Raw genomic sequence first — 24,277 nt, 5'->3', positions numbered from 1 at the left:
ACAGAGCTTCAGGGAGGATGAGCCCAGCCTCCTCCAAGGTAGGGGAGGGGGTGACGGGCTGGGGGTCTGGCGGCTCTGGAAGCACGGACGCCTTGGGGTGCAGTCAGTGCACACAGGGCTGTGGACCCAGCCTGTAAGTCCTCCCCAAAGGGACCCTCAAGCCCCAGAGAGGGTCGGGAGACCCCAGAACAGCCGGGGACAGTGGTGGGGAGAGGGCCGGAGGGAGGGAGCACCCACTTTAACGTCCTTGCCATTCCCCTCCCCCACTGAGGGAGCCACTGAGGTGGCCACGTCATCGAAAGACACAAGCATTGTTGGGGTCGCCTGGCCTGCAGCGGGATCCCCGGCTCTGTCCCCTCTCGGACGAGGAGAAGCAGTGAGCAGGTCCAGCCCCCAACAGCTCAGTCCCTGCCACTGCCTCCTCCTCCTCACCCCCGCCCCCCACAGCCCTCTTCCCTGCTCCTTAGAAAGGGATGGGCCTGGGCTGTCCTGGAGGCCACCAAACCGCCTGGGACAAGTAGGTACCACCCCAATCTGTGCTTCAGATGTCCTTTGAGGGGGAGCTCGTTTGACCACTGTTCTGTGTCTGACTTCCGGCCACCGAGCGCGGCCCGTGTTCTGCACGAGGCTGACCGTAGGAACGGGCGGGGGAGATGGTTTTGGTACTTACTTTTCTTTTTGCCTCACAACAGGGGGGTTAAGGTTCTCAGGGGCTGAAGGAGCCGCTTGGGGCTGGCAGGCCCGGCTTTATAGCGGCCGTCACCCTGGGCCCGGGCGCAGGCATCATGGTTATTAATAGTGACCGCAGCAGCTTCATGCCCGTGTATGGTCAAGGGCACGGCAGCTGTGGGCTCAGGCCTTCACCCAACACCTGCTCCAGGCCCTGACCCTGACCTGGAGGCGCCGGGCAGCGCTCGCCCCACCCAGCGTGACCTGGCGATGACTAAGTCTGAGACCCTAGGATCAAACAGGACTCATAGTTGGGGGGGCCCAGACCGTGCCAGGCCCCGCCGCACCCTTCCTTCTGCCCTCACCACCACCTTGGGAGGCAGATGGAATTGCCGTCCCCTGAGGAGGGAGAAATGGTAGAGAGGCAGGAGCTCGGCCAGGATGTGCTTGAACCCAGGACGCATTTTGCAGACGGCGTGTAACTAAATCCAAGCTGCGGCATGGGGCCTAAAACGGGCGTTCTATGTCCTGTGCTGCCGTTACTCAGCCTGGGGAAACTGCGAGGGCCCCGATGCCCTCCTCCACCCCTGCAGATGCCACCCCTAGGCCAACAGCCCTCTGTCCTCAGTGGGTTGGGGGCTGGGCCGAGTCCTGCTTCTCCTTGTTGCAACTTACCTCTTTCCCCCCATTTTTCTTTTTTTTTTTCTAGACATAGTCTTGCTCTGTCACCCAGGCTGGAGTGCAGTTGTGCAACCTCAGCTCACTACAACCTCCACCTCCTGGGTTCAAGGGATTCTCCTGCCTCAGCCTCTAGAGTAAGCTGGGATTACAGGAGCGTGCCACCACACCTGGCTAATTTTTGTATTTTTAGTAGAGATGGGGTTTCACCATATTGGCCAGGCTCTGGTCTTGAGCTCCTGACCTCAGGTGATCCACCCACCTAGGCCTCCCAGAGTGCGGGGATCACAGGCATGAGCCACCGTGCTGTAAGCAGCCCCCACAGTCTTTTTTATAAGGACACCTGTCACTGGATGAGGGCCCACCCTCCTCCAGCAGGACAGTCAGTCAGTAACTGTAACTCATTACCTCTGCATCTGCGTCGTAACTAATGACATTTACCCTATTTCCAAATAAGGTCCTATTCCCTGGTACCGGGTGTTAGGACTTGAGTATTTTTGTGGGGGACACCCTGAGGTGGGGAGAAGGTGCCCCCATCTGACCCTCTGCCCGTGGAACTCAGGCCCAGCCTGCTGTGGAGTGGGAGTCTGGTGGAAGTGTGAGCCCCTGGAGCTAGTGCACACCACTGCCACCCAACGTGGATTGTTTGGGGTGTCCTCCACAACAGAGCACTCCACGGGCACCAGCCCCCTCTCAGATGCCAAGAGGAAGGACAGAGACGGGGCCGGGTCTCAAGGTCACCCCACTGAGGAAGTGCCAGAGTATGGGCAGGTGCTCCCAGCAGTGGGATCCCCGGGGGTCCTGGCCTCCTGGAGCACTTGCTCTGCCCCTTCCCAGCAGGGTTCATATTCTGCTGGTTCCAGGAAAAGGGCTGGGAGTGAGAGTTTGGAGCCCTGCTGCACTTTCAAGGCCTCAATTTCCAGATCTGACCAGACAGGCTGACCTGAGGGGCCTCCCAACACTTTGGGAGGCCCAGGCAAGTTAATCACCTGAGATCAGGAGTTCGAGACCAGCCTGACCAACATGGCGAAACCCCGTCTCTACTAAAAATACAAAAAAATCAGTCAGGTGTGGTGATGGGTACCTTTGTAAGCTCAGCTACTTGGGAGGCTGAGGCAGGAGAATTGCTTTTACCTGGGAGGCAGAGGTTGCAGTGAGTTGAGATTGCTCCACCACACTCCAGCCCGGGCAATAGGGCAAGACTCCATCTCAGAAAAAATACACAAAAGAGAAAATGCACCACTGTAACCACTTTAAATGCACAGTTGAGCGGCTTCCAGCACATTCTCACAGCTGTGCACCTTTCTCACCACTGCCTCATTCAGCACAGAGTCCTAAAGCAGAACAGCGCAGGCTGGGCTTATACAACCACCTTTTTTTTTTTTTTTTTTTTGAGACGGAGTCTCCCTCCATCACCCAGGCCGGAGTACAATGGCGCACTCTCGGCTCACCGCATCCTCCGCCTCCTGGGTTCAAGCAATTCTCCTGCTCCTGCCTCAGCCTTCCAAGTAGCTGGGATTACAGGCGCACGCCACCACGCCCAGCTAATTTTTGTATCTTTAAGTAGAGACAGGGTTTCGCCATGTTGGTCAGGCTGGTCTTGAACTCCTGACCTCGTGATCCGCCTGCCTCAACATCCCAAAGTGCTGGGATTACAGGTGTGAGCCACTGAGCCTGGCTTTTTTTTTTTTTTTTTTTTAAGAGAGACAGGGTCTTACTCTAGGGTTTCGTCATGTTGCCCTGGCTGGTCTCGAACTCCTGGCCTCCAGTGATCTCTCCTGCCTCAGCCTCTCAAAGTGCTGGAATGACAGGCATGAGCCAGTATAACCGGCCTTTATTTATTAATTTTTTTTTTGAGATAGGGTCTCACTCTGTTGCCCAGGTTGTAGTAGTGCAATCATGGCTCACCATAGCCTCAACCTCCTGGGCTCAAGTGATCCTCCTACCTCAGCCTCCCTAGAGGCCAGGACCACAGGTATGGGTCGCCACATTCAGCTTATTTTCTAACTTTTTGTAGAGACAGGGGTCTTACTATGTTGCCCAGGCTTGTCTCAAACTCCTGCACTCAACCAGTCCTCCTGCCTCAGTCTCCCAAAACGCCGAGCCACCAAGTCCGGCCACATTCCTGGAACTTTCTCACCTTCCCAAACCAAAACTCCGTCTCCTGAAACACTCCCCACCCACCTTCCCAGCCCCTGGCCCCCCATCCTGCTTTCCATCTCTCTTAATCTGATGACTCTCCTAGGAATGGAATCATAAGTTTTTCTTTTTTTTTTTTTTTGAGACAATCTCGTTTGTCTCCGAGGCTGGAGTGCAATGGTGCGATCTCAGGTCACCACAACCTCCACCTCCCAGGTTCAAGTGATTCTCATGCGTCAGCCTTCCGAGTAGCTCGGATTACAGGCATGCACAGCCACGCCTGGCTAATTTTGTATTTTAATTAAGTTTTTTAATTTTTTTTTTTTTTAATAGAGACAGGGTTTCTCCATGTTGGTCAGGCTGGTCTCAAACTACTGACCTCAGGTGATCCGCTCGCCTCGGCCTCCCAAAGTGCTGGGATTACAAGCATGAGCCACCGCACTCGACCAGTTTTGGGGTTTCTCCATGTTGGTGAGGCTGGCCTCGAACTCCTGACCTCAGGTGATCCGCCCTCCTCACCTTCCAAAGTGCTGGGATTACAGGCGTGAGCCACTGCACGCTACATGTTTGTCCTTTTGTGCCAGGCTTCTTTCACGGAGTGTGACATCCTCAAGGTGCATCTACGCTGTGGCCCATGTCAGGATTCCTTTTCAGGTGGGGTCATGTTCCACGGCTGGAGGTGCACGTCATTTCTCCACTCATCTGGGGATGGGCGCCTGGGTTCCCTCCACCCTTTGGCTATTGAGTCATGCTGCTGCGAACAGGGGTGTGCAAGCATCTGTCTGAGCCCCGGGTACTTCAATCCCTCAGCTGCTCTGTCCACCCTTGGCCACCCAGCCGAGTGTCCTCCTGGACCCCCCAGGCAGAGTCCAGCTGCAGAGATGGGGCACTGAACGGGTCAGCCTCCCTGGTGCCACCTAGTGGCTGTGTCCCCACAGGGTTCCTCTGCGGCCATGCTGCAGTTCCCAGGTTCTGTGGCAGGTGACCCTTGGGATTTTTTTTTTTTTTTGAGACGGAGTCTTGCTCTTGTTGTCTAGGCTGGAGTGCAGTGGCGCAATCTTGGCTCACCGCAACCTCCGCCTTCTGGGTTCAAGCAATTCTCCTGCCTCAGCCTCCCGATTCCAGGCATGGGATTACAGGCATGTGCCACCATACCCAGCTAATTTTTGTATTTTTAGCAGAGATGGGATTTCTCCATGTTGACCAGGCTGGTCTCGAACTCCCGACTTCAGGTGATAACCCCGCCTCGGCCTCCCAAAGTGCAGGGATTACAGGCGTGAGCCTGTCGACCCTTGGGAGCTCTAAGGCATTCATGCTGCCCACGGGGCCAGATGAGATGGGTGGGGAGAGGAAGGCACGTCTGGTCCACTGTCTTAACATGCTTCTTGCTGGTACCACGAGATGCACTACGCATTTCTTTCTTTATGAGATAAAGTGTTGCTCTGTCACCCAAGCTGCAGTGCAGTGGCAGGATCACAATTCACTGCAGCCTCCACCTCCAGGGCTCAAGTGATCCTCCCGCCTCAGCCTCCTGAGTAGCTGGGACCACAGGCAGCCCCACCACGCCTCGCTCACATACAAGTCTTTGTGTGGATGTACATTTTCCTGCCTCCGTGAATGTACTAAAACCACTGAATTGTACGCTTTAAAAGGAAGATTTTAGGGTGCATGAATCATGTCTCCACGAAAAAAATTAAAAGCTAAAAAAACAATGGGCTGAGCGCAGTGGCTCACGCCTATAATCCCAGCACTTTGGGAGGACAAGGTGGGTGAATCACCTGAGGTCAGGAGTTCAAGACCAGCCTGACTGACGTGGTAAAACCCCGTCTCTACCAAAAATACAAAAATTAGCCAAGTGTGGTGGTGGGTGACTGTAATCCTAGCTACCTGGGAGGCTGAGAGAGGAGAATCCCTGGAACCCAGGAGGCGGACGTTTCTGTGAGCCAAGATCATCCAGCCTGGGCGGCAGAGCAAGACTACACCTGAGAAGAAAAAAAAAAAAAAAAAAAAGAACCACCTTCTCCAGGGAGGATGGGCAGGGTCGGGGCCCCTCTTCCTCTCTGAAACCTCATGTCAGACCCAGCAGCTTAGCTGAGCCGCTCCTGCTCCAAGGCCACCTGCATGTGGCTCTAGGCAAGGCAGGGGCTCCCATATGGGACGCGGCAGAATCCCGCAAGATGCAAGGGGACAGGAAATGCCTCTGATCCACCTCAGCTGCCCGGAGCTCCCATCTCATTGCAATCAAAACACCCAGGGGCGGCTGAGACCAAGATCCAGCAACTCCCAGGACACTGTGCGGGTCTACAAGGCCCCCAGGATTGTCCCCTTCTTCCAGAGGAGCACAGCAGCAGGCTGGGGACCCAGAGAGAAACACGAGAGCCTCAGAGGGCACATGCCTGGTGACCAAGGGCTGGCTGTCCCCTGCCAAGGCCTGAAGCACAGAACACGCCTGAGTATCAGGAAGCCAGGGTTTTATTTCTCTTGGCCACAGAGGGCCACTCTTGCCTAGCTGTGCTCAAGTGTGACAAAATGGGGCTCGTGCAGGGGTCCAAAGCAAGGGACCTCCGCACTCGGGGGACAGGCCTCGGCTGGGAGGGCACACGGCAGAAGACCCCACCAAGCCCTCTGCAGGTCCCAAAGCCTGGCGCCACCCAGCAGCAGTTCCAGCTGGGTTCCAGCCCGCCATCCGCCCTACCCTCCCTGTCCCACAACCTCCTCCTGGGCTAGAGGCGGCAGCAGGCGGCAACCCTCCTCCCTCCTCCGGGCCTGGACCAGGGCTGCACTCGGGCGCTGTCTCGGTAGCACAGCGGCTGGTCCAGTCCTGGGTCCCAACCCTCACAGAGCCCAAGGCCTCGCTGCCCGGACTCACCGACTACACAGGAACAATGAGGAGGGCCAATGTAGAAGCTGCACAGAGAAGCAACCCCGTCCCACACCCACCCCTGCCTGCAAACTTACGAACCTACGAGCCAGCTGCTCCCACTCCACCTCCAGCCTGGGGGCGCTGGGGAAGGGCTGGAACGGGGGCGATGGGCGGAGGAGCAGTGTCCACAGGAGGCGACCCCACCCCAGGCTGAGCTTCAGCTGTCCCAGGGCCCGGCCTACCCGTGTGCCTAGCGCAGCCCGCACTCCACACCCTGCAGCTTCTCCTGCTCCAGGGCGCGCACCAGGTCCTGCACGAAGCGCATCTCGGAGGCCACCTGCTTGGCCAGCGCCTCGTAGCGGTTCTCCAGGCGGCTGAAGCGGCGCTTGAGGCCGCTGGTCCCCAGCAGCGCGCCCTTGGCCTCCTCCTGCGCCTGGCGCTTGAGCGCCTCGGTCTTGAGCAGCTCCTGCCGTAGCCGCCGCAGGTCCTGGCCCAGGCTGTCGCTCTCCTCGCGGTACCAGGCTTCCTTCTCCTCGTAGATGGCGGCCAGCGCCTCCACGTCCTCGTGGCACAGCCGCCGGCTGCGCTCCAGCTCGCGCAGGCCCTCCTCGGCTGCCGCCACCTCCTCCAGCACCTTGGAGAAGCGCTCGAAGTTGGCGTAGCTGTTGTTGGGCGGCATGCTGGAGTGCGACTTGATGGTGTACTCCTTCAGCCGCGTGGTCTTCAGGCGCCGCCGCTCCGGCTTGCGGCCGCTGTCTTCACCACGCACGTTGCGCCGCCGGATCGCCTGGGGGAGAGGGAGGCCTGAGCTGGGTGCCTGCGGTGACATCCAGCCCTGCCAGCCCCCATCTGCCAGTGTGAACTGAGGTTCAGGGGCTCATCTGGCAGCGGAGTCGAGGCCTCGCGACAGAGACTCTCTGGCCCAATGTAAAGCCAAAAGTACCGACTGGAGAAAAGTCGGCCTAGGCGTCACCGGGGGAGTCTGCCACGCTGGACACAGACCAGCCAAGGATGCCACCAGGTCTGTGGGGTGGCAACGTCCCACACTCAAGACCCAAGCTCTGACACCTCCCAGTTCGAGGACCCCCGACACCCAGGCCCAATCCTCTGGGGACCCTCCCCAGCCACTGGGGGTGTCACAGCCACAAGCCTTAAATGCTAATGGCCACCCTGACCCTGGCGAGAAGGCCAAAGCGGGAAATCCAGGGAACCCCTGCCCTCCTTACCTTAATCCAGGAATGTTCCAGGCTCTGGGCAATGGTCATTCTCCGCCTGGAAGGCCCCCGTCCTGATTAGTTACACCTGCACGTCTGTCCTGTCCTCCCACAGAAAACTGACTCCCAGGACCCCCGAAAGCCCTAAGGTCACCCCCCAGCCTCTGCTCAGTCAACCGCAGAAGCTGAACAAGGGGACTGCAAGGAGCATAGGGTTTTCTTGGGGGTGGTGAAGAGAGCTGAGCCCTCAGGCTGCAGTCGCAAACCCAGGCGCCTGTGAGAGGGGCTGGCGGCTGGGGAGGCCCAGGGAGGCTGCGAGTGAGAACTCAGCACTGAGTGTTTACAGGAAAACAAGCCAGCTAGAATTTTACATGGAACCTTATTCTACACGCTGGCAACTAATTAAAAGTTTGTTAAAAACACAGCAAGCAAGGTTGGGCATGGTGGCTCATGCCTGTAATCCCAGCATTTTGGGAGGCCGAGACAGACGGATCACCTGAGGTTAGGAGTCCAAGGCCAGCCAGGCCAACACAGTGAAACCCCGTCTCTACTAAAAAAAACAAAACTTAGCTGAGCATGGCAGGTGCCTGTAATCCCAGCTACTCAGGAGGATGAGGTGTGAGAATCGCCTGAACCCGGGAGGCAGAGGTTGCAGCAAGCACTAGATGGTACCTGGGCAGCAAGCACTAGATGGTACCTGGGCAACAGAGCAAGACTCCGTCTCAAAAAAAAAAACAAAAACAAAAACAAAAAACCACAGCAAGGGCTAACTTCAGCCAGCAGTTTGCGCTCTCCGCCCAAGGGGGAAGCCATGCCCGATTTCCAGCTGCAGGGAGGTGGCGCTACCAGGAGAGGCCTCTGGAGCCTCCACAGGTGGAAAGGGCCCATGTCCTATGTCCCATGTGCCATATCCCATGACCCACGTCCCGCCCCGCACCCCTGCCCAGCCCTCATACTTGGGATCTTTGACGAGCAGCCGGCGAATGAAGTCCTTGGCCAGCTCGCTGGTGTTGCTGAAGTATTCCTCGTCAAAGTCGTAGTTCACGGCTGAGATGTTGGTGAGCGTCTCCTGCTTAGTCTCGCCCAGGAATGGGGATGCGCCACTCAGGCTGTGAAACAGGTGCGCTCAGTGGAGTCCTGGGCTCCCACAACCGCACCGCCTCCCCGGCTGCCCCCAACTCCATCCTGCCCAAGACAGGCGGAGCACAGAGGACAGGCTAATGGTGGGTACCCAGGCCACTCACACTCAGCCCCTAGAACCTTCCGGCAATGATCCCGGCCACCACCCAAGAGGCATTAAAAATCCACCCCCAAGCCCCGTCACTGACGGCAGCATAAATGAACAGACAGAAGCCTCCTTGGAAGCTCAAAGCATCCATGCAGACGCAGAGCCTGAAAGCCCCCACAGCTCAGTAACACTGAGGGGAGGAGAGTAACCACAGGGGGAGCCCCAGCCGATAACAGCTTAGCCAAGGGATCAAGGTCAAAGCCTGGCAGCAAGAGGCACCGACGGCGTCTGCCTCCCGACCTGATGCTTGGAGGCCAGCACGGCACCATCCCTGGGCTACTGAGCAGAGACGCTGAAGCCCCATCTGATCATGAGAGCGCATGGGACGCACATGCACTCAGGCGCCTTCCACAAAGCACCTGACCAGTGAGTGCTCATCAGAGTGTCAAGGTCATGAAGGACAAAGCCAGATGGAGGAACAGCCTCAGACTAGACTCGGCTAAGGACCTGAGTGGCTAAATGCCATGTGGGTTCCTGGACAGGGCCGTGGACCTCAGAGAGGACCTGAGTGGAAAACCCTGGGGTATCTGACCATGTCTGGCAATTTTGTTACTAGCGTAGCACCAAGGCGAACATCTTGGTGTCCATAACATTTGCGTTCATGAAAGACGTGAATTGGCTGGGCGCGGTGGCTCACGCCTGTAATCCCAGCATTTTGGGAGGCCAAGGCAGGCAGATCACAAAGTCAGGAGTTCGAGACCAGCCTGACCCACATGGTGAAACCCTCATCTCTACTAAAAATTAGCTGGGCGTGGTGGCACACGCCTGTAATCCCAGCTACTCAGGAGGTGAGGCAGGAGAATCACTTAAACCCAGGGGGCGGAAGTTGCAGTGAGCTGACGTGGCACCACTGCACTCCAGCCTAAGTGACAGAGCGAGGCTCCACCTCAAAAAACAAAGACAGACATGAACTGAAGGAGGTTCGGAGAAGGTGCAGGGGGACTCTGTGCTGTTTCTGTCGCTCCTCTGTAAGTCTGAAATTATCGGAACAGTTAAAAAAAAATACAGGCCAGGCACAGTGGCTCATGCCTGTACTCCCAGCACTTTGGGTGGCTGAGGCAGGCAGATCACGAGGTCAGGAGGTCGGGACCAGCCTGTCTAACACGGTGAAACCCCATCTCTACTAAAAATATATAAATTAACAGGGCATGGTGGCGTGTGCCTGTAATCCCAGCTACTCAGGAGGCTGAGGCAGGAGAATCACTTGAACCCGGGAGCTGGAGGTTGCAGTGAGCCAAGATTGCACCACTGCACTCCAGCCTGGGTGACAGAGCAAAATTCTGTCTCAAAAAAACATATATGCACAAACCATGTAAAAAGCTCATCTTCATCTCCTGAAGCCTTCGGTCTGCTCATGCGCTATGGTAGGCTGGGCGCCAGCCACTGTTCATTTCCCTTCTTGCTGAATGAGCTATGCCCATTCAGTATGCCTGGGCAAAGTAGTGAGACTCCACCTCTACAAACACTTAAAAATTACCCGGCGGGCGTGGTGGCTCACGCCTGTAATCCCAGCACTTTGAGAGGCCAAGGCAGGCAGATCACCTGAGGTCAGAAGTTCAAAACCAGCTTTGACCAACATGGTGAAACCCTGTCTCTACTAAAAATACAAAAATTAGCTGGGCTTTGTGGGATCGCCTGTAATCCCAGCTACCAGGGAGACTGAGGCAAGAGAATCACTTGAACCCGGGAGGCGGAGGTTGCAGTGAGCTGAAATCATGCCATTGCACTCCAGCCTGGGCGACAAGAACGAAACACTGTCTCAAAAAATAAAAATAAAAAAATAAAAAAAAACAAAATCTGCCGAGCATGGTGGTGTGCACGTGAAGTCCCAGGGAAGCCTGCTTAAGTCTGGGAGGTGGAAGCTGCAGTGAGCTAGGACTGCACCACTGCACTCCAGCTTCAGCAATAGAGCAAATAAAATAATAAACAAATAAAATAATAAACAATGGCAGGCACATGTGTGGTCCAGGGAGAGGAGTCAAAACCTAGCCTGTGGTCAGGTCCCCTTCTCGCACTTTGGGAGGAGGCTGGACTCCCTAGTGGCCACAGGAAGGGACAGGAGCACACACACACCCCTGTCCCGGGGCCTGCTCAGCCGCCGCTCTGTGTCCTGCCTTCAGAACTCTCTGGAAGCCTCCGTGACAGCAGCCCCACAGAATCACTCATCTGTTCACCCAGTCTCCACTGAGCACCCGAAATGAGTCACAGCCAGTCTGGGGACCCCTGGCATCCACAAGAAACATATGGAACCCAGGACCCACACCAGCTGTTCTGCGCAGCTAAGGGGCCCCCGCCAGGTACTCACAGGATGTAGGTGATGACTCCAATGCTCCTGGGGACAGACAAGAGGCAAAGGTCAGCGCCGTGCGGGGCCACCCACCCTTCCAGGACCGTGGTGTCCAGAGACCCACAGGGGTGAGTGGCTGGGGAGACCAGCCCCGGCTACAAGCACCTTTGGCCACAGTTGCCTGCCCAAGTTCAGACCAGGCAGGGGTGGAGACAGGGCAGAGGGCACCATGGCCATAGATGGACAAATGGGCCGAGCAACCCAGGCAGCTACCTACACCGGGTGACCTTGCATGGGGCCTGGGGTGGTCTCTGGTGGCTGGCAGCCTCTCCTAGGAAGGGTGACACTGGGAGTGCTTCAGGTCTGCAGACCACTATGTCATGGTCAAGCACTCATCTGTTTTTAACAGCCCTTTGAAAATGTGAACACCATTCTCAACCCACAGGCCAGACCTGGGCCTCGGGCAGGAGCCCACCAACCCGTTCTAGGGCAACAGTCCCCCCGCACCCCAGCAGCAGCAAGGCCCCACTTTGTCCCCAGCTGCGGCACCTGCCTGCGCTCCAGGATAGTGGGGAGGCCCGGGAGAAGGGAACACCGTACTCACCACATGTCCGCCTCCAGGCCCAGCGGCTCGTAGTTCACGATCTCTGGGGCTGTGGAACAGGGAGATGTGGGTCAGGCGCTGGGGACACGCCGGCCAAGGAAGAGGCTCAGGACACAGGTCTCCAGGCTCAGGAAACAGACATGGGGTCAAGACTCTCTCTCACATATCACAGCCCCTGGGGGCATGAATGTGGCAGGGCTGGCTCTCCGGGCCTGACGGGTGGGCTGGGACGCGCCAAACGGAGGCTGACCTCCCGCAATGCTGGGCCTGAGAGGGGCAGCCGCAGGGCCGTGGACACAGACCGGGCACGACCTGCCCCATGCCCAGCAGGCAGCCCCAGACGACCCTCCCTAGGCCAGAGCTGCCCACTGGGCAGGGCCTCACCTACAAACTCTGGGGTGCCGAAGATGTTCTTGAACTCATTCCCTGCCTCGATCTTGTGTGCGATGCCGAAGTCGATGAGCTTGATGCGTGGGTTGGGCACGTTCTTGTCCAACAGCATGATGTTTTCTGGCTGAGGCGGGAGGGGGTGAGCAGCGCAGCCCAGGCCCCGGCCTCACCCCACGCTCAGGAGGTGCCCTCCAGGCTCTCCCTGCCGGCCCACACTGGCCACACCAGCCCCACAGGGCTCACCTTCAGGTCAAAGTGTGCGATGCGCTTGGAGTGCAGGTAGTGGACGCCATCCAGGATCTGCTTGAGGAACTGGGTGGCCTCGTCCTCTGTCAGCGACTCTTTCTCCGCCAGGAAGTCGAAGAGCTCCCCGCCGGAGACCAGCTCCAGGATGAGGACCACGTCCGTCTTGTTCTCGAAGATGTCGTGCAGGGTGATAATGTTGGGGTGCCGGATCTCCCGCAGGATGTTCACCTCCCGCTCGATCTCCTCCCGGCTCACCCCACGCCGGCTGGACGACAGGCGGCGCTTCTTGATGAACTTGGCCGCGTACTCCTTGCCCGTGCCCTTCTGCCGGCACTTCCGCACGATCGCAAACTGGCCGCTGGAGGAGGGGAGGGAGGTGAGTGGGGGTGGCTGGCTCCCCATCTCGGCCTCCTGCTCCTCTGGGCGCAGCCCTGCACCAGCCACATGGGAGGAGGACATGAGTGTGCCGCTGGGGGAGTGCAGCCTCCTCGGCCTCCTCAGAGAGCAGTTCCCCAGCACCAGCAAACACACCATTCCCACCCTCCCAGGGCTATGCCCAGCAGGTGTGCGGAGGCGAGGGCAGAGCCACACACAACACCATGTGTTGGAAAGTGAAAAAATGAAGAGTTCAACGCTTATCAAGAGGGAACTGAGGGGGCTGGGCGTGGTGACTCACATCTACACCTGTAATCCCAGCACTTTGGGAGGCCAAGGCGGGCGGATCACTTGAGGTCAGGAGTTTGAGACCACCCTGGCCAACATGGTGAAACTGTGTCTTCTACCAAAAATACAAAAAATTAGCTGGGCACGGTGGCAGGTGCCTGAAATCTCAGCTACTCAGGAGGCTTTGGCAGGAGAATCGCTTGACCCAGGAGACAGAGGTTGCAGTGAGATGAGATTGAGCTACTGCACTCCAGCCTGGGCAACACAGCAAGACTCTGTCTCAAAAAAATAAATAAATTTAAAATATAAAGGGGGTGCTGGCTGTGGTGGCTCACGCCTGTAATCCAAGCACTTTGGAGGCCAAGGCAGGCAGATCACCTGAGGTCGGGAGTTCAAGACCAGCCTGACCAACATGGTGAAACCCCGTCTTAAAAAATAATACTAAAAATAAAATAAGAGGGAACTGAGCCAGGTGCAGTGGCTCACATCTATAATCCTAGCACTTTAGGAGGCTGAGGAGCAAGGATTGCTTGAGTCCAGGAGTTTAAGACCAACCTGGGTAACACAGTAAGACTCCATCTCTACAGAAAAGAAACATTAAAACATGAGCAAGGTGGCCAGGCATGGTGGCTCATGCCTGTAATCCCAGCACTTTGGGAGGCTGAGGTGGGTGGATCACTTGAGGTCAGGAGTTTGAGACCATTCTGGCCAACGTGGTGAAACCTCGTCTCTATGAAAAACACAAAACTTAGCCAGGCGTGGTGGCAGGCGCCTGTAGTCTCAGCTACTGGGGAGGCTGAGGTAGGAGAATCGCTTGAACCTGGGAGGTGGAGGTTGCAGTGAGCTGAGATCGTATCACCACACTCCAGCTTGGGCAACAGAGCAAGACTCTGTCTCAAAAAAAAAAAAAAAAAAAAAAAAAAACGGGCCAGGTGTGGTGGCTCATGCCTGTAATCCCAGCACTTTGGGAGGCTGAGGCGGGTGGATCACGAGGTCAAGAGATCGAGACCATCCTGGTCAACATGGTGAAACCCCGTCTCTACTAAAAATACAAAAAATTAGCTGGGCACGGTGGCACGTGCCTGTAATCCCAGCTACTCAGGAGGCTGAGGCAGGAGAATTGCCTGAACCCAGGAGGCAGAGGTTGCAGTGAGCCGAGATCGCGCCATTGCACTCCAGCCTGGGTAACAAGAGTGAAACTCCGTCTCAAAAAAAAAAAAAAGAGCAAGGTGTGGTGGTGCATACCTGCAGTCCCAGCTGCTCGGCAGGCTGAGGCAGCAGAATCACCTTCACTTACACCCAGGAATTCAAGGCTGCAGTGAGCTGTGATCGCACCACTGCACTCTGGGTTGGGCAATAGAGACCCTGTCTCTTTAAAAAAGAAAAAAAAATTAAAAAGAGGGTGTGGTTTCCAACCAAACAAGGATTGTAAAGAAATCAGTAAGAGGGAGCTGGGAGAGATGATGCCAGATCCAGGGGAATTGTACCCACTCACGACAAAGAAGAGGCCGGCTCTTTATGCGTGGACAAGCAGAGACCTGCACGACGCCACCCACCCAGTGCGGCGGAGAGCAGTCTTTTATTTAGAAAGGTCGGGAGGCTGCACAGCAGCCCGTCCGCAGCAGGCCCCCGGGAGCAGGGTTCAGGGCGTGTGCGCAAAGGGAGGGTTTTGCTTTTTATTGGGAGCAATTCCATCCTGACTCAACTAGTCACAACGGAATTCATTTTACCACTGACTTCAAAGAGCTCCCGAGTCAGCGGACAGAGTGAACGAGAGGCGCATGTTCACTCAATGAGAGACCAGACTGAGGACGTGGGACTGGCACCACCCATACCACCATCAGAAATGGTGTGGAAACAGCCCGGCCCCTCAGAAGCTTCAACAGAGTTTCCACATAACCCACAATTCCACTCCTGGATCTCCCCGAGGGAAACGCGCACACACATATCCACAGGGACACTCACAGCAGCCCCGCCACAGCGGCCGCAGACGGAAACAGCTCCAACACCCATCAACAGAAGAGCGGCCAACACAGCGTGTCCTGTCACACACCAGAGCCCGACCCAGCCGTGACAAGGAACAAGCTCTGACACGGGCCACAGCTCCTTAGAACCTTGAGGACATCACGCCAGACATAAATGGCCCAAGCCCTTCAGCCCTGCTCCAGGCGCTAGGTCACGGGCAAGGGCTGGGTGTGGGCCAGTCCTTATAACAACGCGTGCTCACTGCCACCTCCCCAAGACCCATGTCAGGGTGTGCTGGTAACAAAACCCCCGTGGCGGGCCACCAGGGACACAAAGGGGTTTAGAGGGGTTAGAGGCAGGGACACTCGAGGTGGGCAAGGGGTGGTGCCAAATGATTACTGAGAGTAGGGTAGACTAAATACACCAACGCCTTCAAAGACGTCATCTGCACGCTAGCCCCTGGGACTGGCCAAGAAGGCACCTTCAACAGCGAAAGGGGCTCAGCAGTGGGGATGAGGCCAAGGATCTAGAGACAGGAGCACGTCCTGGGGGATCCGGGCCCCGTGTCCTCACAGCGTCCTCACAAGGTGAGTATGAGAGAGAAACTGGAAGAGGCTGCGCTGTGGCTGTGAAGGGGGAGGAAGGGGTCCCCGAGAGCCAAGCGGGTGCCTCTTGACGCTGGGAAGGACGGACCTGCATTCTCCCTGGGAACCTCCCAGACGGACCAGCCCTGCAGGTCCACTGCAGACTCGGAACCCCCGAGGGAAGGCACGGTCATCCAGGGCACTCACTCGTGGGGATTCGCTGCAGGGCGGAGGAAAGTGGAGGAGATTGGTCAGAGTGGCGGGAGAAATCACAGGGAAAGGACGCAAACCTTGAAAGGTGGGGAGGTTCTGCAAAGCTTTGGGGGAGAAGCAGCTGAAGGCAGCTGTTGTCTCCCCCTGAGGCAGAGGGCGAGGAGTAGGTGCAAGGCAGCGAGGGGAATTTATCTAAACAGGCTTGTTTGTTTATGATCATCTACAGGCTGGAGACTGCCCTCTGTCTGGTGGAACAATAAGGTTAATTGACCACAGATTGTGCTGACTGCAGGCTTTCGGCACTATCTGTACTAAATTACCTAGCTGTTCGGGGCTGCTCTCTCTCCTTCAACCACTAGTGCCAGCAGCCCCCAGCTGCTCTTTCACTGCATACCTGTGTCTGAGTACTCCTTTCATCCGTAGCTCGGCCAGGGTCTGCAGGACGGACCCGGCAGGAAAGCGAGGCGGCGGAACTGATCAGACGACTCACCGGCCTGGCCTGCGTGAAACTCAATGTCCCCGGCATAGGCTCTGCTCCCAGCTGCCGCCGTCTTTGCTATAATGCTCCCTGCACCTGGACTTCCTTCCTGCTTCCCCTGTCTGCACCCACCAAGTGGTCACAGCAACCAAACCCAGTGTTTCCCACGTGCCAGGAACTCTGCGGAAATCCCTGGATGTGCGACTTCCTATTTTTTTTTTTTGAGACAGAGTCTTGCTCTGTCACCCAGGCTGGAGCGCAGTGGTGCAATCTCGGCTCACTGCAACTTCTGCCTCCCAGGTTCAAGCGATTCTCCTGCCTCAGCCACCCAGGTAGTTGGGATTACAGGTGCCCGCCACCACGCCCAGCTAATTTTTCGTATTTTTAGTAGAGACAGGTTTCACCGTGTTAGCCAGGATTGTCTCAATCTCCCAAACCTCATGATCCGCCCGTCTCAGTCTCCCAAAGTGCGGAGATTACAGGCATGAGCCACCATGCCAGGCCTGCTGCTTCCTTTTTTTTTTTTTTTTTTTTTTTATGAGACAGAGTCTCACTCTGTCACCCAGGCTGGAGTGCAGTGGCAGGATCTTGGCTCACTGCAACCTCCGCCTCCTGAGTTCAACTGATTCTCCTGCCTCAGCCTCCTGAGTAGCTAGGACTACAGGCACGTACCACCAAGCCTGGCTAATTTTTGCATTTTTAGTGGAGATGGGGTTTCGCCATGTTGACCAGACTGGTCTCAAACTCCTGACCTCAAGTAATTTGCCCACCTCAGCCTTCTAAAGTGCTGGGATTACAGGCATGAGCCCCACACCTGGCCGGGTTGCCTCCTTTTTAAACATGCAGATTTTATCCCTCTAGTGTTATTCCGAGCTGAACCAACAAATAAAAAGGAGGTTGCGCACAGAGGCTTGCGCCTGCAACCCCAACACTTTGGGAGGCTCAGATGGGAGGATCACCTGAGGCCAGGAGTTCGAGTCCAGCCTGGGCAACACAGTGAGACCTCAACTCTACAAAACTTAACTATCCAGGCAAGATGGCACATTCCCGTAAGCCCAGCTCCTCAGGGACTGAGGCAGGAGGATCCGTTGAGCCTGGGAGACTGAGGCTGCAGTGAGCTGTGATTGTGCAGCTGTACTCCAGCCTCAGTGACAGAGTGAGACCCTCTCTCCCAACAAGAAAAGACTTGGCTGGGCACGGGGGCTTCAGGCTGTCTTGGAGCGCCATACTGTCATTTCCAATCATCTCCAACTTGACCCCACAAGACAGGTGTGTCTGTCTCTGTTGCTCAGGCTGGAGTGTAGGGGTTCAATCATGGCTCACAGCAGCCTCGACCTCCTGGGTTCGGGCAATCCTCCTGCCTCAGCCTCTCAGGCAGCTGGGATGACAGGCACAAGCCACCACACCAAGTTAATTTTTTAATTTTGTAAGGACAAGGTCTCACTATGTTGCCCACGCTGGTCTCGACCTCCTGGGCTCAAGCCATCCCTCCCGAGTAGGTGGGACTACAGGCACATGCTACCACACCTAATTTATTTATTTTTATTATTTATTTATTTTTTTAGAGATGGGGTTTCTCCATGTTGGTCAGGCTGGTCTCAAATCCCCTACCTCAGGTGATCCGCCCACCTCGGCCTCCCAAAGTGCGGGGATTACAGGTATGAGCCACTGCACCCGGCTATTTTTTTTATTTTTTGGTAGAGACGGGGTCTTTTTTTTTTTTTGAGTTGGAGTTTCGCTCGTTACCCAGGCTGGAGTGCAATGGCGCGATCTCGGCTCACTGCAACCTCCGCCTCCTGGGTTCAGGCAATTCTCCTGCCTCAGCCTCCCGAGTAGCTGGGACTACAGGCGCGCGCCACCATGCCCAGCTAATTTTTGTATTTTTAGTAGAGACGGGGTTTCACCATGTTGACCAGGATGGTCTCGATCTCTTGACCTCGTGATCCACCCACCTCGGCCTCCCAAAGTGCTGGGATTATAGGTGTGAGCCACCGCGCCCGGCCTGAGACGGGGTCTTGCTGTGTTGCCCAGGCTGGTTTGGACCTCCTGGCCTCAAGAGATCCTCCCACCTCCACCTCCCCACGTGTTGGGATTACAGGTGGAGCCACTGCACCTAGCCACTATCCTCATTTTAAAGAAACTGAGGCTGAGAAAAGGAAAGCAACTAGCCTGAGGTAATGCAGCCAGTCAGCAGCAGGGGGATTCAAACCTTCAAACCAGGTGCTGCAGGATCCAGAGCCCATGTGCTCTAACAGGAGGTGGGCACCTGGTGGTGGGCACTGGGTTCCTGCCTGCCCAGCTCCTGGCTCTGGCCTCTATCCTGCTAACAGACCCAGCCTCGGCCTCCCAAAGTGCTGGGACTAGAGGCTTCAGTCTGGCCTATGTTTCTTAAATTATGAATTTCTGTTTGTTTGAGAGATGGCATCTACCTATGCTGCACCCGGAGTAGCCTTCACCGCTCACTCTCAGCCTGTGGGACTCAGTGGCCCAGAAAAGGGGTGGGAGAGGACATGACTGGACCTGGGCAAGCAGAAAACCACACCTTCCAGCCCAAAGAGACTCTCTCTCTCTCTCTCTCTCTCTCTGCAGGACTTGGCTTCAGGCTGATGGCAGGGGGCACGATGGGCCCCCTGGTCTGACAGACCAGGTCAGGAGAGGGGCACGACTAGGCACTGTGGGTGGCACGGTAGCCCTGGCACTCACTCTGCCAGGGTGCAGCCTCTATGCTGGAGTGGACCTCGGCCCGGGGGACACAGGGCACTGCACACCAGCACGCAGCCACACCTGCAGGCGCCGCACACCCTCAGGAGAGGGGCACAACCAGGAACTGCGGGTGGCACGGTAGCCCTGGCACTCACTCTGCCAGGGCGCAGCCTCTATGCTGGAGTGGACCTCGGCCCCGGGGACACAGGGCACTGCACACCAGCACGCAGCCACACCTGCAGGCGCCGCACACCCCGGTTCCGTAAACCACGCCTTTCCCTGTTTTGCTATTGCCAATGGAATTTCAGTTTCTGCCGCTGAGTCCTACAGCAACACCAGACCAAAGCAGCACACCTCCAGTCAGCTCCCGGGCTCGCTGGCCACAGGCAGACTTGCTCCTTAGAGGCCAGGCCACTCGGCACAGTCTCAGTTTCTCTCTGGAGCGTGAAAGGTGCCTGATCTCCTCCACCAGGAGAGAAACTCCCGGAGAGCCGAGCCCACCCACTCCCTTCTCTGTAACTTCCCCGGTCTAGTGCAGGTGGGTGCACAGCAGGCCCTCCATGATAATCTGAGGTGTCACTCCCAAGCCACTTCCTAAGGACCTGCCACGACCCAGATGTGACACAAGCGTGGTCTACATATCCATAATTTCTTTTCTTTTCTTTTTTTTTCTTTTTTGAGACGAAATCTCACTCTCACTCAGGCTGGAGTGCAGTGGTACGATCTTGGCTCACTGCAATCGCCACCTCCAGGATTCAAGAGATTCTCCTGCCTCAGCGTCCTGAGTAGCTGCGATTACAGGTATCCGCCACCACACCAGCTAGTTTTTTGTATTTTTAGTACAGATGGAGTTTCACCATATTGGCCAAGCTGGTCTGGAACTCTGGACCTCAGGTGATCTGCCCACCTCAGCCTCCCAAAGTGCTGGGATTACAGGCGGGAGCCACAGTGCCTTGCCTATATTTTTTTAATTATGAACTTGTTTCTTTGAGAGATGGGGCTCTACCTGTGCTGCCCAGGCTAGTCTTGAAGTCCTGGGCTCAATCGATCCTCCCACCTCGGCCTCCCAGAGCGCTGGCATAAGCCACTGCGCCTGGCACTGCCTGATTCTTTTTTTTTTTTTTTTTTTTTTTGAGACGGACTTTCGCTCTTGTTACTCAGGCTGGAGTGCAATGGCGCGATCTTGGCTCACCGCACCCTCCGCCTCCTGGGTTCAGGCAATTCTCCTGCCTCAGCCTCCTGAGTAGCTGGGATTACAGGCACGTGCCACCATGCCCAGCTAATTTTTTGTATTTTTAGTAGAGACGGGGTTTCACCATGTTGACCAGGATGGTCTCGATCTCTTGACCTCGTGATCCACCCGCCTCGGCCTCCCAAAGTGCTGGGATTACAGGCGTGAGCCACCGCACCCGGCCCTGCCTGGTTCTCTTTAAGAGCTGTATCCTATTCCACCCGATACAGTGGTTTGGGGAGGGCCATTTAAGAGGCTGTTGTTCCCAGCAGGGCGCAGTGGCTCAAGTCTGTGATCCCAGCACCCTGAGAGGCCGAGGCAGGCTGATCACCTCAGGTCAGGAGTTCGAGAACAGCCTGGCTAATATGGAGAAACCCCATCTATACTAAAAATACAAAAATAAGCTGGGTGTGGTGGTAGGTACCTGTAATCCCAGCTACTCAGGAGGCTGAGGCTGGAGAATCCCTGGGACCCACGAGGCCGAGGTTGCAGTAAGCCAAGATCACACCACTGCATTCCAGTCTGGGCGACAGAATGAGATCGTGTCAAGAAAAAAAAAAAAAAAAAAAAAAAAAGGCTGTTGTTCTGGTGCACATTGTTCTAGCAACTACCCTGTCTTAAGTCTTTCCATCCATGATGTATGCACATTTTTCCCATGAATTAACTCCTACAGGTGAAATCAGCAGGTTAAAAGAAATAATCAATTTGGCTGAATTTTGCTGACTGTTGCCAAATGACCCCTAGCAGGTAGTCCTAACACCTTTTCAACACTGAAGCCTGAGAGGCCTGTGTGGGAGGAGGGGCGTGCCTCCTCTACCACTAAAGGAGGAAATTCCAGGAGAACCTCAGGGTCCTGAAAGAGCTTGCAGCGCTCTCCCGGCCTGAAGCAGGGCTCAGTTATTTACATTCCCTTCTGATGACATCACGGGGCGGCTCCAGGGAGGCTGGCCCGCAGCAAACTCACCAAATAAGGCTGGAGGCTCTACAAAAGGAGGCAGGGCCGAGTGGAGCCCGACTGGCCTGGAGGGGGCGGGGTCCCAGGGGACCCTCCAAGGCCCAGGCAAGCAGGAAATCAGCTGCCGCCCTGGAAGAGGAAACCTCTGCTTTTTCCCACAAGAATGTGAGACAATTGACTGAGGTGTGGGCCCAGCTGGAAGACACTGCCCCTCCTCCCCTGCTTTAAACATGCAAGAGCTGGGAAAAAACTAAAGTGTCTCCCACAAAAGATTAACACAGGGAGAATTTTTTTTTTTTTTTAATAAATGAGGTTTCACTCTACGATCCAGGCTGCAGTGCAGTGGCACAATCACAGCTTACTGCAGCCTCCAACTCCTGGGCTCAAGTGATCCTCTCGTCTCAGCCTCCCTAGCAGCTGGAACTACATGGATGGGCTACCACACCTGGCTAATTTTTTTTCATCTTTATTTTTTGTAGAGATGGAGTCTTGCTATGTTACCCAGGCAGAAGACAGATTTTTTTTTTTTTTTTTTAAACAGAGCCTTGCTCTGTCACCAGGCTGGAGCACAGTGGCACAGTCTCAGCTCACTGCAACCTCCACTCCCAGGTTCAAGCGATTCTTCTGTCCCAGCCTCCCGAGTAGCTGGGACTACAGGTGTGTGCCACCATGACCGGCTAATTTTTGTATTTCTTTTTTTTAGTAGAGATTGGGCTTTACCATGTTGTCCCAGATGGTCTCGATCTCTTGACCTCATGATCCAAGGCCCGCCTCGACCTCCCAAAGTGCTGGGATTACAGGCATGAGCCACTGCGTCCGGCCAGCAGATCTTTTAATAACAAAAACAGCTGGCATCTACAGCTCTGGTGCCCCATGCCAGGCATGGTATTGGCTGCTGTCATGGCTCAATTATTTTCCTCCCCACGGAAAACCACATAGAGGATTCCTAAGCAGGAATTCACAGCCGGGTCCGTCTGACTCCGAGGCCCAAATTCACTCCACCAGCACATGATACTGACTCACTCCTTCTTGGGATACAGGATAAAGGACCGGAAAGGAGAGTTATCATTCCGAAAACCCCACAGCGCCTCTCTCCTATCCCTGGAGCCCAGCCCAGCTCACCTGCCCAGCTCCTCCCCCATCTCATAGTGGTCCTCCACGTCCTCCTGCCGGAACGTGGACATGGCGGCCGGTCTGCCTTCCAGCAGCTTCCTCTCCAGGGAAAGTGCAGTCACCGCAGCCTGGGGACAGGACCTCAGGAGTCCCCTAACGATGACCCTGGAGGAGACAGGGAAAGAGAGAAGGGAGGAACTGAGACACCACCCGTATCTCCTAGATAAATGGACAGACCTGCCCACCGAACACAAGCCTCCCACCTCTCCACTCTGTAGCTACAAACTCCTCACAGAGGGGCAGCATTTAGTGGGGTGGATCCTGTCATGTCACCTCTTTTAGAGCTCCAAGGCCTAAAAGGTCGGTAACAGCCCAAATGGACCACCTTCACCCAGCAGAACTCCCTCCAGACACATCACTCTGATTTCCCCGAGGCTGTCTGCGTTCTTTCTTTGCCTCTCCCTCCTAGACTTCTGCCAACCTGCTCAGCCGAGGTCCCCTAGCATTCCTGCAAGTTCCCCAGGCTCTCAACCCCAAATCCCAGGGCTCCCTTACTCCCTGGTCAGTGTCTCATCGAAGTTCTCAAGTCCACTTCTTTTTTTGTTGTTGCTGTTTTTGAGAAGGAGCCTCGCTCTGTCGCCCAGGCTGGAGTGCAGTGGCATGATCTCGGCTCACTGCAACCTCCGCCTCCCGGGTTCAAGCGATTCTCCCACCTCGGCATCCCAAAGTGCTGCGATTCCGGTCAAAGTTCCCAAATTAATTATTACCTTAACCCCTCCTTGTCCCTGCCCTCGGCAGGTCTCTTAAGACCCTTATCAATAAAACGTCCCCGCCCCCATCATCTCTGACTCCCTCCAAATCTGAATTTTCCAAAAACGACGACGCCTTCCACGATCCTGCAAGCCCCTTCCCCGCTCCACTTCGCCGACCTCCACCGTCCTCGAAAGATTAACGTCTTCCTCCCCGTCCCACTTATCAAACTCCCCCAACGGCAGTCTCCCCCACCCCCAAAATGGGGGTCCAAAGAGGTCCCATCTGAGTCTCCTCCACCGTCTTCCGCCCCCTCTCGCCCGCAATCTCCGAACAAGCCCCTAAGCAGACCCCCAGTGGCTCCCTCCGCAGAATCCTTCGCAAGGCCTTCCCTCCCTAAGGCTCCACTCCAGCATCCCGGGGCCCGCCACACCCCTCGGCAGGCCCGGCCGAGCCCCTTCTCTGTTTCGGCCACCCAGACTGGTCCCCAAACCTACCGGCCCCTCAGAATGTCTCCCTCCCCGGTTCTCTGCGGGTCCCCGGAGCGCCGTCCCGGCCCCACCCAGCCCGCCAGCCTCCGCCCAAGCCGGTTCCTCACCCTCCTCAGCCCCAGACCCGGCCCCGCCGCGCTGGCCACTGCCGCCTCCTCCTGCGGCCCCACCGGCCCTAGCGCCGCGACGCGCCTGCGCCGGCGTCACCGTGCCCGCCAGTGCCCGCCCCTGTGAAGCAGATCCCGCCGCCTATTGGCCAGCCCGCCCGCCGATCGTGCCGCACCAAGACGCCCCACCCCCAGCTGCCTTTTCGGCTCCTGCACCCGGATGCGGCTTCGCCATTGGCTTAGCGACCTACGTCCCCGATTTGATTGGCTGTAGGGGACGCTAGTCAAGCGGACGGAAAAAAGGCCGACTTCCGGACTCCACGCCCGCCTCTCCTCTGACCCTGGTGCTGAAGCTGCGAGAAGCGAGGCTGAAGCCCTGCATCCCGCTTCCTGCCTTTCTGGAGCACCGGATGCGAGAATGGATGGCTCACCTGTGGCTGAGGGCTCATGGCAGCTCTTGGGGTGGACCCTGGGACTGCTTTAATCCCTATGTGGCAGTTTCATCCTCTGAAAACTGTTATCCCCATTCTAAATACTTAAAATGCAAATAAGGTCATTCCAGGGTTGTCATTCACAGGGTCCTGTTCGTCTCAAAATTGAGGATAAAACAGCGAGCACTTGATTGAGACTTAGTATGTGCCAACTG

At 56.3% G+C, this 24,277-nt stretch overlaps 1 protein-coding gene across 2 annotated transcripts; it reads right to left on the bottom strand.

The window, feature by feature from the left end:
* Positions 1 to 3,792: 3,792 nt before the first annotated feature.
* Positions 3,793 to 23,692, bottom strand: DAPK3 (death associated protein kinase 3). 2 transcript variants are annotated; one of them, XM_012435969.2, is made up of 10 exons: positions 23,531 to 23,692; positions 22,293 to 22,448; positions 12,376 to 12,736; positions 12,127 to 12,256; positions 11,743 to 11,791; positions 11,157 to 11,183; positions 8,520 to 8,672; positions 7,576 to 7,621; positions 6,592 to 7,136; positions 3,793 to 4,240 (listed from the first exon to the last, which is right to left on the bottom strand). In XM_012435969.2, the coding sequence occupies exons 2-9, from the start codon at positions 22,352 to 22,354 to the stop codon at positions 6,600 to 6,602; spliced, it is 1,365 nt and encodes a 454-aa protein (XP_012291392.1). In that variant the 5' UTR covers positions 22,355 to 22,448; positions 23,531 to 23,692; the 3' UTR covers positions 3,793 to 4,240; positions 6,592 to 6,599. The 2 variants fall into 2 exon arrangements, with proteins under 2 accessions (XP_012291392.1, XP_064238148.1); XM_064382078.1 differs by having other exon boundaries at positions 23,632 to 23,692.
* Between the last annotated feature and the right edge of the window lie 585 nt (positions 23,693 to 24,277).

This window comes from Aotus nancymaae, unplaced genomic scaffold (assembly GCF_030222135.1).
Source record: "Aotus nancymaae isolate 86718 unplaced genomic scaffold, 86718_ANA_hifiasm-v0.15.2.pri h1tg000028l, whole genome shotgun sequence".
NCBI classification, from domain to species: domain Eukaryota; kingdom Metazoa; phylum Chordata; class Mammalia; order Primates; family Aotidae; genus Aotus; species Aotus nancymaae.
This window is presented reverse-complemented; position numbering and strand designations above follow the sequence as displayed.